The sequence below is a fragment of the Bubalus kerabau genome, chromosome 19 (genome assembly GCF_029407905.1).
Source record: "Bubalus kerabau isolate K-KA32 ecotype Philippines breed swamp buffalo chromosome 19, PCC_UOA_SB_1v2, whole genome shotgun sequence".
Lineage (NCBI taxonomy): Eukaryota > Metazoa > Chordata > Mammalia > Artiodactyla > Bovidae > Bubalus > Bubalus kerabau.
The window spans coordinates 58,161,225-58,182,148 of record NC_073642.1 but is presented as its reverse complement, the minus strand read 5'-3'; the positions used below and the strand labels follow the sequence as shown (position 1 = coordinate 58,182,148).

General features: G+C 42.2%; 1 protein-coding gene and 1 long non-coding RNA gene across 3 annotated transcripts in view; both read right to left on the bottom strand.

The window, feature by feature from the left end:
- Positions 1 to 524: 524 nt before the first annotated feature.
- On the bottom strand, positions 525 to 7,863 carry LOC129634301 (uncharacterized). The gene is made up of 2 exons (XR_008705544.1): positions 7,739 to 7,863; positions 525 to 690 (listed from the first exon to the last, which is right to left on the bottom strand). It is a non-coding gene; the product is annotated as an uncharacterized LOC129634301 (long non-coding RNA).
- Positions 7,864 to 15,639: 7,776 nt separating this feature from the next.
- Positions 15,640 to 20,924, bottom strand: part of GOLGA5 (golgin A5) — a 31,028-nt gene continuing 25,743 nt past the window's right edge. For both annotated transcript variants that reach the window (XM_055555700.1, XM_055555701.1), the window contains exons 11-13: positions 18,921 to 19,026; positions 17,434 to 17,497; positions 15,640 to 16,109 (exon numbers count right to left, since the gene is read on the bottom strand). In XM_055555700.1, the coding sequence (XP_055411675.1) occupies positions 16,029 to 16,109; positions 17,434 to 17,497; positions 18,921 to 19,026 (251 nt within the window). In that variant the 3' untranslated portion in view covers positions 15,640 to 16,028. The remainder of the gene's footprint in view (positions 16,110 to 17,433; positions 17,498 to 18,920; positions 19,027 to 20,924) is intronic.

The window sequence follows — 20,924 nt, the reverse complement described above, 5'->3', positions numbered from 1 at the left end:
TTTGAAGCTGAAACTCCAATACTTTGGCCCCTGATGCCAAGAGCTGACTCATTTGAAAAGAGCCCTATGCTGGGAAAGATTGAGGGCAGGAGGAGAAGGGGATGACAGAGGATGAGATGGCTGGATGGCATCGCCGACTCAATGGACATGGGTTTGGTTGGACTCCAGGAGCTGGTGATGGACAGGGAGGCCTGGTGTGCTGCAGTTCATGGGGTCGCAAAGAGTCGGACACGATTGAATGACTGAACTGAACTGAACTGAATGTTAGCTTCCCTGGTGGCTCAGTCAGTAAAGAATCTGCTTGTGATGCAGGAGACCTGGGCTTGATCCCTGGATGGGGAAGATCCCCAGAGAAGGAATGGCAACCCATGCCAGCATTCTTGCCTGGAGAATCTTACGGAGAGATGAGCCTGGTGAGCTACAGTCCATGGGGTCGCAAAGAGTCAGACACAAGTTAGTGACAAAACCACCACCAGAACAAGCAATGCTAGCTGCTGTAACAGACAACTTCCAAATCTCAGTGGCCCAATAGGAAAAGAATTCATTTATCATTCACTCAAAGCAATTGGGTGGTCATCAGGTGGCCTTAGCAGGGGCGCAGGGATCTGGGGTCCTTCCATCCATGCAGAGGTTGTTAACCGCTGTTGGACCCTTGAGAGGTCTATGCATAGAATTCAGGGGACCTGTGGACTTAAATGGGGAAAGCTACATCATTGTTTATTTTTGAATTAAATTTAGCCTTTTCCTTTAGTTATGAAAATAGACAACAAACCACAAATTTATACCTGTGAATTTATTTCCAATGAAAGTCACAGATATTTTGATATCATATTAATGGCTGCAGATATCTTGAATTATTGTTTGTACTCATTCACTACTTTGAAACGGTGGTGGGTTGTTTTGGGTTTTTTTGCTATACAGTAAGTCCTTGTTGGTTATCCATTTAAAATACAGCAATGTATACATGTCCATTCCAAACTCCCTAATTATCCTTTCCCCCCATCCTTCCCCACCAGCAACTGTAAGTTCATTCTCCAAGTCTGCAGGTCTGTTTCTATGTGGTAAGCAAGTTCATTTATATAATTTCTTTTTAGATTTCACATATAAGGGATGTTGTCTGATATTTCTCCTTCTCCGTCTGACTTATTCCACTCAGTATCTCTAAGTCCATCCATGTTGCTGCAATTGGCATTATTTCATTCTTATTGATAGCTGAGTAATATTCCATTGTAAATAGGTACCACATCTTCTTTATCCATTCCTCTGTGGATGGACATTTAGGTTGCTTCCATGTCTTGGCTATTGTAAACAGTGCTCCAATGAACGTTGGAATGCGTGTATCCTTCCGATCATGTTTCTCTCTGGATATATGCCCAGGAGTGGGCTTGCAGGGTCATATGGTAGCTGTAGTTTTATAAAGAATCTCCATACTGCTCTCCACAGCGGCTGTACCAATTTACATTCCCACCAACAGTGTAGGAGCGTTCCCTTCTCTCCATGCCCTCTCCAGCATTTATTGTTTGTGGATATTTTTTTGATGATAGCCATTCTGGCTGGTGTGAGGTGATATCTCATTGTAGTTTTGATTTGGATTTCTGTAATAATTAGCAATGTTGAACATCTTTTCATGTGTCTATTGGCCATATGTACATCTTTGGAGAAATGTTTATTTGGGTCTTCTGCTCATTTTTTGAGTGGGTTGTCTGTTTTGATGTTGCTAAGTGTCATGAGCTGTTTGTAAATTTTAGAGACTAATCCACTGTCACTCACATCATTTGCAAATGTTTTTTCCCAATCTGTGGGCTGTCTTTTCATTTTGTTTATTGTTTTCTTTGATGTGCAAAAGCTTTTGAGTTTAAGTAGGTCCCATTTGTTTATTTTTGTTTTATTTCCATTATTCTGGAAAATTGACCAAAAAAAGATACTGCTGTGATTTATGCCTATGCCTAGGTGTTCTGCTTATGTTTTCATCTAGGAGTTTTATAGTATCTGGTCTCACATTTAGGTCTTTAATCCACATTTTAAAAGAATGTTTGGCTGCACTGCATAGCATGCAGGATATTAGCTCCCTGACCCGGAATCAAAGCCATGCCCCTTGCTGTGGAATCACAGAGTCTTAGCCACTAGACCACTAAGGAAGTTCTGAAACAATGGTGGCATTAAAGGTAGACTATGTTGCATGTGATCAAAGCCTTTCTGTCTATAGAGGCTTGATTGGAAGCAGCTGGCCTATTGCTGGATGACTTTTGTTGTTCAGTCACTCAGTTGTGTCCAACTCTTTGCGACCCCATGAACTGCAGCACATCAGGCTTCCCTGTCCTTCACCATCTCCCAGAGCTTGCTCGAACTCATATCCATTGAGTTGGTGATGCCACCCAACCATCTTGTCCTCTGTCGTCCCCTTCTCCTCCTGCCTTCAATCTTCCCCAGCATCAGGGTCTTTTCTAATGAGTCAGCTCTTCCTATTAAAATGGCCTGATTTTATACAACACATTCAAATAATAAACATGAAAAACATCCTACCTACGGATTATATTCAGCCTAACCAGTAATCAAATGAATAGAAAACCAATGAGATACCATGCTCTCCATCAGATTTAAAGAACTGCTCTCTCTTTTTTAGATTTTTTTTTTTTTTGATGTGGACCATTTTTAAAGTCTCTACTGAATTTGGTAAGATGTTTTATGTTTTGGTTTTTTGACTGAGAGGCACGTGGGACCTTCACTCCCCAACCAGGGGGCGAACCAGCACGCCCTGCATTGGAAGGGGAAGTCCTAGCCACTGGACTGCCAGGGAAGTCCCCCTCTTTCCTATTCTAATACTTGCTGCAGGTGAGAGTGCACTAAGAATCTGATCCACTGCTGGTGGGCGGCAAGCTGGCCACTATCTCTCTGGAGGGCGCTTGGGCGATTTGCAAAGCGAGTCTGAAAAGTGCCTCTCCCTCTAACCCAGTGACTCCCCTCTGGGGTATGTCCTCAATCACTCATTCTTAGTTCAAAAAATGTATTTGTGTCCAAGTTGTTTCATCACAGTGTTATTTTGAATAGTGAAAGATTTTTTCTCTTCAAAGTACCCAGTATTAATGGAATAGTTAAATGGTAATATAATCATTACTGGAAATATTATGCAGTTGTTATTGCTCAGTCACTAAGTTGTGTCTGAGTCTTTGCAACCCCATGGACTGCAGTACCCCAGGCTTCCCTGTCCTTCACCATTTCCCAGAGCTTGCTCAAACTCATGTCCATTGAGTTGGTGATGCCATCCAACCATCTCATCCTCTGTCATCCCCTTCTCCATCTGTCTTTCATCTTTTCCAGCATCAGAGTCTTTTCCGCAGCGAGTCAGCTCTTCACATCAGGTGGCCAAAGCATTGGAGCTTCAGCTTCAGCATCAGTTCTTCTAGTGAATATTCAGAGTTGATTTCCTTTAGGATTGACTAATCTTCTTGCAGTCTGAGGGACTTTCAAAAGTCTTCTCCAGCACTGCTATTCGAAAGCATTGAATTGGTGTTCAGCCTTCTTTATGGTCCAACTCTCACATCCATATGTGACTATTGGAAACACCATAGCTTTGAGTATATGGACCTTTGTCAGTAAAGTAATGTCTCTGCTTTTTAATATGCTGTCTAGGTTTGTCATAGCTGTTCTTCCAAGGAGCAAACCTCTTTTAATTTCATGGCTGCAGTCACTGTCCGCAGTGACTTTGGAGCCCAAGAAAATAAAATTTGTCACTTTTCATTTTTTTCCCTATTTGCCATAAAGTGATGGGACCAGATGCCATGATCTTAGCTTTTTGAATGTTGAGTTTAAGCCAGCCTTTTCACCCTCATCAAGAGGCTCTTTAGTTCCTCTTTGCTTCCTGCCATTAGGGTTAACAACTTGAAAAATTGTCTCGGAGGTCTTAACGTTGAGATCTTGGTTTCTATCATTCTCCTCAAAAAGGAACGCTTTTTGCAGAAATGACTGATTCCAGGTCAAGGGCAGGGAATGTTCCGTGTTAGACTGGAGCATCTTGGGATGCCGGAAAGCAAAGATGTGCTCCAAGATGAAGGGGACAGGTGGAAAGGACAGGGGAATTGGCTTGGAGGGGCTCCCACTGGCCAAACCTGGGGTAGTTTAAATATCAACAAGAATGACAACATTGGATTTTAACACTTCTTTAGAACAAGGAATTCATAAGTATACAGTAATAGTATTTAAAAAAGTGTGGGAAAGAAAAAGATCGGCACACAATGGTATGAAAAATGGTGATATATTAATAAAAATATAATATAATAATATATAATATAATAAACTAATATAATAATTCAGGTAAGGATTGCCAGTGCATTCTTTTTTGCTTTGCCTTTTCTTTTTGCCAGTGCATTCTATAACTACTGAAAGTTTGTTGGGGAATAAGATCTTTGCATGGTCTAACGTATCGCTCCACCAAATACCTATTAACAACAACAAAAAAAGGCAAAATGCGCTTTTATGATGGAGAGACCTGTCAGGAAACATTTTAACTAAGTGATCAAACTTAGCATCACTGACAGTTGGTGCCTCCTGAACTGATACATTGACCTGACATCAACTGCTTAAGACTTCCTCACTGAAATGTTAAACCTGAATCCAACTGGGAAGAAACATACATCTATGTTGCAGGTCCTTCGACAAGAAAACCATGCCACTCTCTTCAAGATATCAATGCAAGAAGGACCAAAGGATAGGACAGGACAGGGGGCTGTTCCAGATTAAAGGGACTGGGGGACTTGGGTAATTCTGTGCAAGGTTGGATTGGATCTTGGATCCTGAATCAGGAAAAAATTTTAAACAGCTTACAAAGAACATGTTTCAGACTATTATAAACATATGGACTGGATATTAAATAATATCCTTGCGCAGTGCTAAATTTACTGGCTGTGTTAATGGTGGTGGCGGTGTAATCACTTAGTCATGTCTGACTCTTTGGGACCCCATGGACTGCAGCAGGCCAGGCTCATCTGTCCTTCACTATCTCCCAGAGTTTGCTCAAATTCATGTCCATTGTGTTGGTGATGCCATCAGATCATCTCATCCTCTGCTACCCAATTCTCCTTTTGCCTTCAATCTTTCCCAGCATCATGGTCTTTTCCAGGGAGCTGGCTCTTGGCATCAAGTGGGTGAACCTTTAGATTTTCCTTTTACCAGTTTGAACTGGTACCTGTTGCTCGCAACCAAGGAGTCCTAGCCCTATGCTCTGGAAATGCATAGATGAGATGTATTTCTTTCCTATCACTGTGTAACAAATTACCACAATTCTAGCACCTTCAGACAATATGCATTTATTATCCCCAAATGTCTGTGGGTCAGGAGTCTGGGTACAGTTAGCTGGGCTGTGTTCTGGGTCTTACAAGGCTATAATCAGGATGTTGGCCAGGCTAATTGGGAGGCTTGACTGGGGAAGAATCTGCTTCCAAGTCTGTGTAAGCTGTGAGCGGGATTCATTTCCTTGCAGTTGTATTATCTAGGACCTGGCTTTTTGCTGGCTGTTAGCTGGGAGGCTGCCATCAGGTCCTAAAGGTTACGCACTGTCTTTTAACACATGGGCTTCTCAATACAGACACTCGCCTCATCAAGACAACAAGGAGAATCCAGTCTGCTAAAATGGAATCTTACATAATGTAGTGTAATCATGAGGCTGACACATCCAACCATCTTTGCCTTATCGTGTAACCAAATCAAGGGATGGACATACTATTACACTTGTCATATTCTATTTGTTAGAAGCAGGTCATGGATCCCATCTGTACTCACGAGAAGAGAATTACACAAAGGCATGGGCACCAGGAGACAGGAAATCATTGGTCAACTTACGGTCTGTCTGCCACAAAAGGAATGAGAAGAATCCATTCTAAAACTGCCACACTGGGACTTCCCTGGCGCTCGGGTGGTTGAGACTCTGTGTTTCCCTCACAGGGGGCTTGGGTTCGATCCCTTGTGGAGAAACTTAAGATTCTGCATGCCACATGCTGTGGCCAAAATAAAATAAAATAAATAAATGCAAGTGCCACACCTCCCCTTACCCACCACTAAATCCTCATTTACTGAGTGTTTACAATTGAGCAGTAGGAATCATTCCCTCCTTATTTAAGAGGAGTTATCCTTGGGAAGTGGCTGGATGGCAAAGTGCTAAAAATGCACTAGAGCTTTTTGCTCTGCGTATGGTATTGCTTTGGGCTTCCCTGGTGGCTCAGATGGTAAAGAATCTGCTGGCAATGCAGGAGACCTGGGTTCAGTCCCTGGGTTTGGAAGATCCCCTGGAGAAGGGAATGGCAACCCACTCCAGTATTCTTGCCTGGGAAATCTCACAGACAGAATTGTTTGGTGGGCTACAGTCCATGGGGTTGCAAAGAGTTGGACATGACTGAGCAACACACACACACACACGGTATTGCTTATAATTTTTATAATGAGCATGTAGTATATATTTTAGAAATACGATTAAAATTGAAAATTGTATATAGGGTGTAAATTCCACTATAAGCTGTTTTTCTCCACTTCTGGACCACTCCATGTACATACACATACACAATGGAAAAAAAAAAAGACTGGAAGGAAACGCCCAAATATGAAGACTTACTTGTTTACAGTGGTGGGTCTATGGATAAATGATACCCTCTTCTTTACACTTTTCTGTATTTTTTACAACAGGAATATTACTCTAATAATCAGATTAAAAAAAAAACAACAACAAGTGATTGGGAATGTTTTTTAGGTCCAATATTCTGACTAAAAATAAAGCAAACCCTCTTGTTTACCTTCTACACAAGGGTAATTTCCTGCTGGGGCGGCTGGTGGAGTGTTTGCTTCTAGATCTCAACGGAAGAAATCAGATGGCAGCGGGGAACACACACCTGCTTCCTCTCACACTGATAAAGAACAATTAACTCTCATCAGAATATCTGGCTTTGGCCCAGGACTAAGCGTTATTTGAAAAAAATATGGCAGGTTTTCTCCAGCGACTAAAAGCTACTGGAAGGTTCTAGCCACAATGAGAAATAGGAGCCTGGGTGCCAGACAGATCTGGTGAGTTGACATGTTCAGTAATCAAATAGCCCAAGTCCATGTGATATGAAAACAAACACAAGACAAGTTCAATCTCATTTTTGTAGCTAATTGGAGGACCTTGATGGGTCTCCTAATCTGTTTGCTTGTCTGTGAATTTAAAATTATAAAGAGCTTCCAATGGACCAAAGATCACACCTGAAGTCAAAACATATAAACAAAACACAGACTCCCAAATTTAGGTTTACCAAGCTTACTGTAGCCAAGGAGAAGGTGTCCTCAGGAGTGTCCCAAGCAGGGGAGATGAAAGGGGCTTCTTCTAGGGTTTGTGTTCAATGATACAGAGGTATGTTAAAGATCAGGGGCCTCCTCTGGGTGGGGGTGTGTGTGTGTGTGTGTGTGTGTGTGTGTGTGCGCGCGCGCGTGCGCGCATGCTTAGTTGTGCCCTTCTGTTTGCAATCCCATGGGCTGTGGCCTGCCAGGCCCCTCTATCCATGAAGTTTTCCAGGCCAGAACACTGGAGTGGGTCACCCTTTGTTGAATGCTGACAAGAAGCAGGGGCAACTGGGTGACTGAGTACTTAAGTGATTGTCATCTAAAAGGAGATTTAATGGGGCTTGAGTTGTTATTGGTTGAAACAGCAGCAATTTCTCAGAAAGGAGGAATGCATGTCAGAGAGTGTACTGGGGTGTCTAGGAATTTGGGGGCTGACCAGAGTGACTTTGCCAGTGTTCTCTTCTGAGCACCGTTCATGTTTGGCTGGGAACGTGGCTGCCCGGATGTCAGTAGGGCTGTTCTCCATTTTCTCAGTCCCATCCATCTTTAAAATAAACAGCATCTGATTTAAAAAAAAAAAACAAACGAACATTTGTATACACTTTCAACTTAGAAAATGCTCTTTTACCTGGGAGAAATTCTTCGTGTTTCTCTTCAGCTTCTCATTCTTAAAGATGAGGACACTGAGGATCATAAACGTTTAGTGCCTCGCCCAGTTCAGCTGATTTAAGCAAACCAGAAAGTAGAAGCGTCCAGGCTTAGGCTTATACTTCTCTGCCACCCATCACTGTTCCTCATTAGTCCTGGTTGTTTGTTCATTCCAGAATGATGGAGTGATGGAAAGTGAAGAGACAGTTCAAGTCAACATCAGTATTACGCTTAGGGAACTACTGTGCTATCGGAGTTCACAACCAGGGAAGGACACTGTCTTAGGAGCCTATTGCTGCTGTAACAAATTACTAGAAACTTAGTGCCTAAAGGCAGCACAAATTTACTCTCTTATAGTCTTGGAGGTCAGAAGTGTGAAGTGGGTCTCATTGGGTCAAAATCAAGGTCTTGGCAGGGCTTTCTTCCTTAGTCGAGACTCAAGGGAAGAATCTGTTTCCTCGCCTTTTCTAGCTTCTAGAGACTGCCTGCATTCTTTGACTCATGGCCCCTTCCTCCATCTTCAAAGGCAGCAATTCAGTCCTTCTGCCTTCTGCTTCTGACATGACATCTCTGACTCTGCTGCTTTCTTCTTCCATCTTTTAAGGGCCCTTATCTTTACACCCAGGCACAGCTGGTTAAGATAATCTTCTTTTGTTATGATCCTTAATCACATCTGCAATATCCCTTTTGCCATAACATATTTATACGTTTCGGGAATTAAGACACGGACGTACTTTACAGGAGGCCGTTATTCTGCCTGCTAGAGACACCCAGCCTGGTATATTTTTTTTCTGGGGAGGGGAAGGGAGGAACTCTGACTTAATAAAGAAAAGCATCTAAACTGACAGCAGGAAAGGCCAGGAGCCAAGAAGGGAAGTGTCCTAAGCATAGATGAGGTCTGGAGGTAAAGGAAAAGCAGGATACATTGGTAGCTCCATTAGTCATCTATTGCTGAGTCATGATGAGGTTAACAACCAACCTCCAAAATCTCAGGGGCTCACAAAAGCCAAGTTGTACTTTTTGTTCAAGCTCTGTGTCCACTGTGGACACGTGCCATGTTTTGGCTCTGCTCCATGTCCTCTTCATTCTAGGATCTAGACCAAAGAAGTAGCCCCTGTCTAGAATATGTTGGGCTCATTGTGGAGTAACAAGTTGGGGGGTAAAACTACAAGATGATACTTAAAGCTTGGGAATGGCTCACATCCCTTCCACTCACATTTCACCAACCAAATCAAGTCAGGTTATGTGGCCGAGGCTGACATTGGCGGGACAGGAAATTAAAAATTCCCATAGGAAGAGGCAGTGAATAATCAGAAAAGCAATTGACTACAACAGTCCAAGACTGGAGGGTCATAGAAGATGTGGGGGGTGGCCTGCAGTTCACGAGGTAGTGAAGGCAGATCATGTATGACTTCAAAATACAGTTTCCTTAGTTAGAAAGTAGGCTTCACAAGGGCAGGACCTAGGTTGCTTTATCTTTCTAGTCCAGAATTTCTCAACCTTTTTTTTCATTATTACTCCACACCCCAATAAAATCTTAATGTCACAGATATACTGTTACATACTGCATGTATGTTCTTCAGTCACTAAGCTGTGCCTGACTCTTTGTGACCCCGTGGACTGCAGCATGCCAAGTTTCCCTGTCCTTCACTATCTCCTGGAGTTTGCTGGAACTCATGTGCATTGAGTCAGTGATGCCATCCAACTATCTCATCCTTTGTTGTCCCCTGGAGAAGGGAATGGCAAACCACTCCAGTATTCTTGCCTGAGAACCCTAAGAACAGTAGAAAAGGCAAAAACATATGACACTAGAGGACGAGCCCCCCAGCTCAGTAGGTGTCCCATATTCCCAACGCTACTGGGGAAGAGCAGATAAACAGCTCCAGAAAGGATGAAGAGGCTGGGTCAAAGCGGAAATGACACTCCGTTGTGGATGTGCCTTGGGGTGAAAGTAAAGTCCGATGCTGTAAAGAACAACATTGCATGGGAACCTGGAATATTAGGTCCACCAATCAAGATAAATTGGATGTGGTCAAGCAGGATATGGCAAGAGTGAACATCAACATTTTAAGAATCAGTGAACTAAGATTTAAAAAAAAAACAACTGCATGTATTTCTGAGCTTTATATATAAAAACAATATTTTTCCCCACCTAAGAATCAATTTTCACCCCCTTGGAGGTGATATTTTAATTAACTAACTATTATTATTATTTTGGCTGTGTGGTGTCTTCATTGCTTTAGTTGCAGCAAGCGGGGCCTCCTCTCTACGGGCTTCTCTTGTGCAGCGCAGGCTCTAGGTGCTTGGGCTTCAGTAGTTGTGGTGCATGGGCTTAGTTGCTCAAAGCAAGTGAGATCTTCCCAAACCAGGGATCAAACCTGTGTCCCCTGCATTGGCAGGTGGATTCTCACCCACTGTACCACCAGGGAAGTCCAGGTTTTAATTAAATCTTGATTTCAGTTGACTTAAGCTACATTTGTGAATTAAAGCAAATTGCTAGTAGTTGATAGGTCTATATGCATCAATCTTATTACTTTGTGTGAACTCAGTTTAACTAGCGCGACCAAGAAAGAAGTTCATCAGCTAAAGAGGAGAGGTCTGATGGAGTAGAGAGGAAACTTGACATTAGTAAAGAAGAAGAAAAGTTATGACCAACCTAGATTGCATATTGAAAAGCAGAGACATTACTTTGCCAACAAAGGTCCGGCTAGTCAAGGCTATGGTTTTTCCTGTGGTCATGTATGGATGCGAGAGTTGGACTGTGAAGAAAGCTGAGTGCCGAAGAATTGATGCTTTTGAACTGTGGTGTTGGAGAAGGCTCTTGAGAGTCCTTTGGACTTCAAGGAGATCCAACCAGTCCATCCTAAAGGAGATCAGTCCTGGGTGTTCATTGGAAGGAATGATGCTAAAGCTGAAACTCCAATACTTTGGCTACTTCATGCAAAGAGCTGACTCATTGGAAAAGACTTTGATGTTGGGAGGGATTGGGGGCAGGAGGAGAAGGGGACGACAGAGGATGAGATGGCTGGATGGCATCACTGACTCGATGGACGTGAGTCTGAGTGAACTCCGGGAGTTGGTGAGGGACAGGGAGGCCTGGCGTGCTGCGATTCATGGGGTCACAAAGAGTCGGACATGACTGAGTGACTGAACTGAACTGAAAGATATCTACATGTTGCTTGGCAGAACTTTCAAAAACTGAATCTAAATATATTCTTGCTATCAGAAGTCTTCTCCACTATAAGCAGCCTTGGCTGTTTTTTGGGGGGGAGAGTCATTAAGCATGAATGAATTTTCCCTGATAATTAAAGGTCTTGACTATGAACATCTAGGATTAGCAGTATCCGCCGGTCACCTTTTGCTTTTGTATTTTAAACTCGTATGGCTTTTCTTTCTTTGTGAAAACCCTGACAAGCTGCCCAGTCTAAATCCTCACTTCTAGCAACGTACCTGGCTGGTTAGTTTCTGTTCTTTGCTCCAGTTTTGGAAACTAGAGATGCGGCGTGAACGGGGCAGATGCTAGTGAAGGCCCATGGAGCTCTAAAGGAGTTATATGTTAGTTTAGTATTTTGCCTAAATGTCAGTGAAGATCAGTGAGCAACTGAAGGCTGACTCTATGTCAGGCACTGCTCTAGGCATTAAGGATATAATAGTGGATAAAAAAGATAATATCTTTGGGACTTCCCTGGTGGTCCTGTGGTTAGGGCTCTGTGCTTTCACCACCAAGCACACAGCTTCAGTCTGTGGTTGGAGAGCTAAGATCCCACAAGATGTGTGGTGCGGTCAAAATAATAATGGCTTTGTCCTCACAGGATCAGAAATGTCATTTTATGAGTTCTGATAGCATCAGAGTGGTAATACCGGACAGTGAACTGTGCTAAGGCTGGTTGATCAAAGGATGGGAGACATTTGCCTTCAGACATGAAGGGCTCTGCTCTTGGGTTTCACTTTTCTCTTTGTCCTTGAACTAAGATGAGGCATCAGTTATGAATGTGGAGACCAAGGAGTTATGTTGGAAGGTACCAATTCTTTGACTTGGTATTCTCTGTAACTGCTCAGGAAAATCACCCCTTCCTGTTCAGGCTGTCCTCGCTTCAGCAAATTTAGCATTTGCATGTGGAGCAACTGTGATCAACGTTCTTTATTTACTTGCTGGGCTGCACTGGGTCTTAGTCGCGGCACGTGGGGGCAATAGCTGGGGCATGCAAACTCTTAGTAGTGGCATGTAGGATCTAGCTCCCTGGCCAGGGATGGAACCCAACCCCCTGCACTGGGAGCATGGAGTCCTAGCCTCTGGACCACTAGGGAAGTCCCTGTAAGTCTGTAGATTTCTAAAACATAAGATTTTTAAAGCTTTTCCCTGTTTAAATAAGGCAGTACTTCAGGGGCAGAGGGGCTACTGAGGAGAAACTAAATGGGATTTCAACGTCCTTACGTTGGTCTACAGGTCTCTATCCCACACCGACCCCCACCCCCACCCCCCTCACTGTGTCCAGCCACTCTGGCCTCCTGCCTCTTCTGTTCCTTGCTTGCACCAAGCACGCTCCTCTTAGAGGGAGTTTGCACTTAAACCGCTCCACTTTGCACGGCCTGTAACCTTCTTCAAGCCCTGCACCTGGGTCACTCCTATAGGGAGGGCTTCCCTGCACCTTTCCCATCTCCCTCTATACCTTTGTCTCATTTTATTTTTAATCACAGCGTTTAACTCTTGAGTGACAAGTTATGCATATGTTTGTGGTCTTCCCAACCTCACTCAAAGGTAAGCTCCACGAGGGCAGGACTTTTGTTCACCACTCTATTCCCAGTTCCTAGAAAGGGCCAGCACAAGAGGCACGTAATCTGACCTATCTCGTGATGGCTTAAAAGTATTTCACCACCACTTTTTTTCCTTTGAGACATCGTCTACAAATGAGGTTTCTGTATGTAATACCCTTGACAAACAAGTGTTCGTACAAAAAAGAACATTTCATTTACTTTGAGGTATTTGTGTTGGAGTCTGTGTCTGAAGACAGACCCTACGTTAGAACTGTGGAAGTTCAGAACCATTCAATGCACAGTCTCCTCACTCAGGAAAGAGTTCCTAGGAACACGAGCCTTATCGTGTTCAGAGTAACCACTAAGACACTACTCTGCCATTTATTTCTTCTGACCAATCACAAACTGAAGTGCTTCAGGCCATCAGGTCCTTCGGCTTCACCCATTCTGTCCTACTTCCATCCAGACCCAGATGCCCATATGGGCCTTTTCCAATACAGCTGTCCTCCTGCAGCAGAGCTGGAGCCCAGCGAGGCATACTCACGTGGGTTGGATTTTCCCCTCCAGGGTGAGTTGTATGTTGTTGCTGTTCAGTTGCTAAGTCGTTCTGACTCTTTGCGACTCTTTGTGACCCCATGGACTGTAGCATACCAGACATCCCTGTCCTTCATTGTCTCCCAGAGTTTGCTCAAACGCATTCCATTAAGTCGGTGATGACATCCAACCATCTCATCCTCTGCTGCCCCCTTCTCCTCCTGCCCTCAGTCTTTCCCAGCATCAGGGTCTTCTCCAGTGAGCCAGCTCTTTGCATCAGGTGGCCAAAGTACTGGAGCTTCTGCTTCAGCATCAGTCCTTCCAATGAATATTCAGGGTTGATTTCCTTTAGGATGGACTGGTTTGGTCCCTAGCAGTCCAAGGGACTCTCAAGAGCCTTCTCCCGCACCACAATTTGAAAGCATCAATTCTTCAATGCTCAGCTTTTTTTATGGTCTGACTTTTACATTTGTACTGGAAAAGTCATAGCTTTGACTATACATAAGTCTTTCTAAATGAAGGCTAGACTGTCCAGCCCCAGATTTTATTCCCTTATTGGGACTATAAAACCAACCAGGGTAGACCTAGTTCCACACTTTAACGAAACCCATACTTTTCCTTTGAAGTTTTTGTTCTGCAGCAAGAGAAATGGTGGGTTTTAGCAAGCACGAAGTCTAGAGAAAGGGAAATTTCCTTATAATAAGAAAATAATCCTATTTTCCAACTGACAGCCATAAACACAAAGCAGTACATTGAGAAGGCAAAAAAATTCAGCTCTCACACAATGCTTTTAAGTAGGTCAAGAAGGTTTTGTGTTATCTGAGGATAAGTGAGTGGAAGACTTTTAAAAATCCCCTAGTGTGTTAGTGGTCAAGAATACTGAAACTGAAACTCAATTAAAGATTTAAGCAACTACAGAAAAATAATCTCGGAAACACTTTGTCAAACTATTTCCAAAGCCAAGAATGTGTAAAAACTCAACAAATGATTTAGAGCTGCCCCAACAAAAGCCAGGAGGACACGCGGAGACGGGAAGTCTGGCCATGCACGATGATGAAGCATGCGGCGTTTTCCACTTCAAGCATGTAACCTGGTTTTAATCTTTTTCCAGAAATGTTTCCAAATTTGAAGAGGAAAAAAAAAACTTTAAAAGATATTAATAAGTCTAAACTGTACTCTGACATCAGACTTGACTTTCCAGCTCAGACTGCTGGGCTATGACATCTGAATAAGAACCAGGACATAGAGATTTAATAACACATCTCTACCCCATCCTCCAAAATCTCATATCTACTTTTAGATGGCACGGAACTCTCTTTTTTATTCATGGTTGGGAAAAAAAGCCCGAACACACCTAACATGACCTTTAAAACTTCATTCTGATATAAAATAAGAAAGTATCCACAGCTAGTATACCAAAACCTTTGAAGAATTTATAGAACAATTAAAGTCATAGTATCAATATCATTAAGAATAGAACTGGTCAGGTTTTTGGTTAGGCACTGGCAGGCTACTGCAAAGGCAGTAACATTCCTGACAGGAAGCACTATACCCGTGCCCAGCCCAGGATCTCCGTATGCTACTTACATACAAAGGAGACCACCGGTGCTTAGCGTGGACAAAATAATTTAGACATGTACACAGGAAGAAAAGCCAAAACAGACATTATACTGGACTTTAGGCAAAGAGAATGTCCCTTTTTAAAGAATAATTTGATACCGTCTCTGCACTGGAGTATTTTAAAAATGCAATGGTGTTAAACCAAATTTGATGGATGTCCCAAGCTAAACCAAGATATAGAATGGAGAAAAGGAAAAGGGGTGGAAGAAGACAATGGATGAGGGGCGGGACTAGGGGGAAGGGATAGTTAGGGAGCTGGGGATCGACATGTACATAGCACTATATTTAAAATGGATAACCAATAAGGTCCTACTGTGTAGCACAGGGAGCTCTGCTTTGTGCCATGTGGCAGCCTGGATGGGAGGCGAGTTTGGGGGAGAATGGACACATGTATATGTATGGATGTCCCTTTGTTATCCCCTGAAACTGTCACCACACTGTTGATTGGCAAAAAAAAAGTTTAAAAAGAAACTATTTTCTTTTTAAAAAGAAAAATAAAAGGAAGACAGCACGTGGGGTGGGGATAGGGAGGAAGGAGTATATAAACCACTAATGCAATTCCAACTGACATTGGCTCTAATTTCTGGCTCTACTCATGAACACTCATCTGGAAAGGTCTTGTTTAATGGGGATGAAAAACTATCATTTTGAAAAAGAAAAATGTACAGTCAATTTTATTCACATATTTATAAAAAGATTTATACCAATCAGGTCTTTAACATATAAAAAGTAAATCTACATTTGCAAAGTTAAATATATGAAAATACAAGGCAGACTGAATTATCAAAAAGAAAACATTTTATTTATATCACTAAATACAATTAGTTTCCCTGATTATAATCCATAATGAGTGTCACCTAAAATACAGGAAGCCTGTACAGAGGCATCCAACCGCAGTATCTCTGTGTATACATATACACACCGTGCCGCTGACCTCAGAAAAAGCAGAGCTGAGCTTGCTAAATTATTTTTGTTTCAGAAACTCTTACCATTTGAAGGAAATCAGAGGAAAATTTGGGTAGCAGAGTACTTGTATAATAACTTAAAAAGTTCAATACTTGTAGTGATAAAATAATGTTGCACACCCCTCTCAGGAATTTTAGGCAAGTGACCCTTCCGCAGACCCCAAGTCTGGAGAAAGGTTGATCACTGAATCAAGCAGGCTCAGTTCATTTGCCACGCGGTTGGTCATGGTGCATTTCTGGCGTGTAAGTCAACAGAACAATCATGACCCAGAGGTGAAGCAAAGCCTAAAGAAAGAAAAAACAACCTACGGATTAGCCAATAAATCAACCTCCCCAAAGGCCCTCATGCAGTGCACTGAGTGCAGGAGCGCGTCTCACGTGTCTCCGTATTCCTGCCCTTACTGTGTCTGCAACCCTGCAGGCACTCAGTACAAGTTTACTGGAGAAACAAGGAAGAAACAAACGTCCATTCAAGTGAGCTAGTAAGTGCAATGAAGGGTGATAAAGAGCTACGATACCTACAGCATTCTCAGCCGAGAGGAGCAAAGTCGTGAACACACTCGTAACATGCACATGTATACACAACTAACTGATCAGGGCATTAAAATACAGGGGAGATGGCCTGATTAAAAGTGCTAGATATACATGATATTGGTTGGCAAGGGTCTCTGTTATAACGGTTATGGCTGCTATTTTGAGAGGGAGTTTAGCCATGATGTGTGAAGAGGAGATGGGAATAATGTGTCAGGTTTCAGAGGCTGACTCAGGGTCCAGCATAGGACCTGCTGATCAGTTTTCACCAACTCCCCCAAGGTGGTGATGACGTGAGGAGGTGCCATGACGAAGCACCTCGCACACCAGATGTGCAAGATCGCATCTCATGCTCACAGACGGCGCCTGTGATCCTCATGATCTCCCGACCCAGATGTGGGCACATTCTGATGTTACTCAGTTTTTTTTCCTTTTGCTCTACTACCCATCCCTCTCATATTAAAAACTTTTTATTTAAAGGAGTAACTCTTCCCTCTAGTGGACCACAAGGAAATTTCTAGGTGTGCTTTTATTTCTTCTCAAGAAAACTGCCCGTCTTAATTCAGTTCAACTACTTTTAGACAACCCCACTCTGAACAGTTAGTAGGCTCACAGAAGATAAGACATAGCAGCCACACTATAGTAAGCATTTTATTAGAGATAAGAAATCTAAAAAAATATACATTAACTTTGAGATGCCTTTAGGAAATAAAGCAAAACTTATGGAAATAAGCTTTACCTCAAGATAAAAATGAAGTCAATTGTTTTGTATTGTGTTTTTATAAAAATGAAGTAAATTGTTTTGCACTGTATTTCTATCATTCGAGGGACTTAGAAATAAAGGTTAACTATTAAACTACACTACAGTTTTATTACAGGAAAAGCCTTTGAGCAATTTAATTTTTAGACATAATGAATTATTGACTTTACTTGCATACTTTAAGAAAGAAAGTTATCAGACATGAATTCTATACGCTTTCAAAACTGACTGCTAAACATTTAGTTAAAAAGATGAGCAGCTGAAAAAAACTAGTTAAAAATCAAATGCAGCACTGTTTCCTCAAACAAGTTTACTTACCATATATATAATCACAAAAACTCGTGCGATGGGGTATCTTCGGAGAAAAATTCCCAGACGGATGCTGAGCAAGGGGTGGGGGTGGAGAGAGAGGAGAGAGTTACACTCAAAACACATGTTTCTGTGATAATGTCTCGTGTTTTTTGTTTTTAAAACTTTACTCATTTAAACTGTGTGGCCACCATAAGGGAAAGATTAATTTTGTTTTATAGTAGACTGTTAAATGATTACTTGTAATAACCATATAAAATATCATAGTAGTGAGCAAATACTTAAGGAAACGGCAACCCGCTCCAGTGTTCTTGCCTGGAGAATCCCAGGGACGGGAGAGCCTGGTGGGCTGCCGTCTATGTTGTCGCACAGAGTCAGACACGACTGAAGCGACTTAGCAGCAGCAGCATACTTGCAAAAAGTTCAAAATTACAGAAACCCAGGTAAACACTTCAAGAATGGGAAGCATTATGACATTCAGACCTTACTGCTCATGTCTTTTGCGACATTTTTTCCCTAAGACAAATACATGTACAAATACGCCTTTCTTCTAAGACCTCTGCTTCTTTCATTATCCTTAGCACAATGCCTTGCATATACATTCTCTAAAAATTAATGTGTGTTGAATTACTCAATAGTTGAAATAGATGTGCTCAATAATTTAGAGATAGTAACTATGGCATCCAAAGCCCATAGCTTCAGAAATTCAAATTAGTAAATCACCCTCCTTATTTTTAACACCATAGCTCCATTCTGACACAAAAAGGTAAGAAAAGATCGCTCATTGTGCAACAATTCATTTAAACTATGTTTTATTACAAAAACTAAAAGGCCAGAGAGTTTAGCAGGTTATTTAGACATGAACTTTCTCAAGGTGATATACATACATTGGCAAAACATTTTCTTTATAAGGTGGATGACTGCTAGTATAAAAAGGTTTTTTTATAAATATACATAACATATATATATAAATTATGCTATTTATATAGTATATATTAAAATCAGTACTATTCATTTGTATATATAGCATCTTTTACTCTAATCATATGATAAAGGAGATAAAATGTTCAAATGGATGTATTCACATGACAGAGGCTTTCTCAATAAAATTTAATGAATTTTTAAACAGAGGTTACTATAGAAAGGAGAGAAATTGCCAGGGTTAATCACCTTCAATAAAATACAGGCACTGGCAGACCTATAGAATTTCATGACACTGAAATATCATGAAAGGAGTCAGGCAATCATCACTTTAATCATCAGCTTGGGAATCCCCCGGTAGCTCAGTGGTCAGGACTCCACGCTTCCACTGCAGGAGGTGTGGGCTCCCTGGCATGGGAACCAATCCCACAAGCCAAGTGGCGTGGAAGTAAGTTAAGTAAGTAGGTAAATAAATGAATAACTATATCAGCGCTGCTGGACAGGACTCACTATGAAGCCACTGGAAAATGTTATAAAAATACGGTCCATTGCTCATTGATACTGGCACGGCTTACCTAAATTGGTCAATTGAACTAGCAGCTTTGCGGACTTTCCCATACATTCCTGCCAGATTAGTTTCTGTGTCATTAAACAGAACAGGAACGTTTCGCAGACGTGTGCCTGTTTAAATAAGAAAATAATTAATGTACAGACACCAAATCAGTTTTCTAACAAAATTATAGTTGAATTGTATCGGGTTTCCCTGGTGGTTCAGATGGCCAAGAATTTGCCTGCAATGCAAGAGACCCGGGTTCAGTCTCTTGTCGGGAAGATCCCCTGGAGAAGGAAATGGCAACCCACTCCAGTATTCTTGCCTGGGAAATCCCATGGACAGAGGAGCCTGGTGGGCTACAGTCCACAGGGTCACAAAGAGTCAGATGTGATTGAGCGACTAATACTTTGCCTTTCATACATTATATTACATGTTGAAGAAGTTCTTAAGGCCAACTTTTAAGCGATATAACCAAAGATGAAAACATTTTTTAAAAAGTTAAAATATTTAAACTTCCATATCCACAAAAGTCAAAATTTAAAAACTAAGAAAATTATTTTCCCATGAAATGATAAAAAATTAGCATTTACCAAGTGTTGGCAAGAGGTAGCACTAATGGGCACTTTCTTCCTGGGCCAGCAAACGTGAGGCTGCACACTCTTTCTACAAAGCTAGTAACTCCCAAATCTGTATCTCCAGCCCAGGCTACCCCCAACTCCAGACTTGTCCAAGTACCCATTCCATCTACATGTGGACGTCTGGTGGACACCTCTACCTAGCACGCCCCAAACTATCATCCTGACTTCCTGCCCTTGCTGCCAACCTTCTCTTCCTGCAGTTTTCCCTGTCTAAGTACATAAACACTCCATCTTTCCAAACACTTTGATACCTTTCTCTCAAACTCCACATCTGATCTGCCAGCAGTTCTATCTGCTTCCCTTCAGATAAATCCTGAACTCATGCTTACCGTCTCCACTCTGGTCTGAGTCACCAACATCTCTCACATGGATTAACACCACGGCCCCTCCCTGGTCTCCCTGCCTCAGTGCTTCGTTCTCCGCAGTCTATTCTTGGCACAGCAGCCGGAGACATCTTGTTAAAACAGACAGGCCAGCTCAGCCGCCGCTCTGCAGACCCTTCTATGGCTTCCTATTTCATTCAGAGTGGACGTCCTGACAGAGCCCTCAACAGCCTCCTTCCGAGTCTGCCCTGCTCGCTCAGTCCACTCCAGCTGCCCTGCCCCCTGCACTGTGCCAGTCATGCTGTGCCTCAGGGCCTTTGCACCTGCTCTTTTTTCTGCCAGGAATACTTTTTTTGCAGATCTCTTCATATCTACCACCTTACTTCCTTTGAGACTTCAATAAAATGCCACCTTTTCAATGAGGTCTTCCTTTGCCGCCCTATTTGGGCTATTACCCCATCCTTAAACCTGGCACCTTGTACAGCTTTCCTGTTTAACTTTTGTCTTAGCGTGCATCACCATCTCACACAACTTGTTTACTCTATGTCACCTCCCCTGTAGCCCTCCATGACACCAGAACGTAAGATCTACAGGACAGAGATTTTGGCCTCTTTTGCTGACGACTGTATTTCCGCAACAGCACCTGATACTGAGTAGGCACTTCAACATTCTTCAGCATTCTTCTTGATCATGTATTTTGAGAATCTATACACTTCTCTACTTAAATTATAGAGCATGGATATACTCATGTGACTGACTATATATTAACTTTAATATTTACAGTTATGGTTTTTAAAGCAACTTTTACTTTAAGGGTCCTGAAAGCCCCTCTCAGGTGAACTATTTGTCCTTGACAGCCTGTGAAGTGTCCTTGGACCTTCTTCTCCAGGTTCCAAACAAGTGAGGGATATTAATCAGCCCGCTGTCCAGTTCTCTAATGATCATATCAAACAGCGTATAGACCAAGCGTCACATCAGGAGAAAAGCGGGTGCTCTGCTGGATAAAACTTTTTTTTAAACAAAAATGTCTTTCTGTAACTTTTCAGATCATTTTGAATTGGCAAG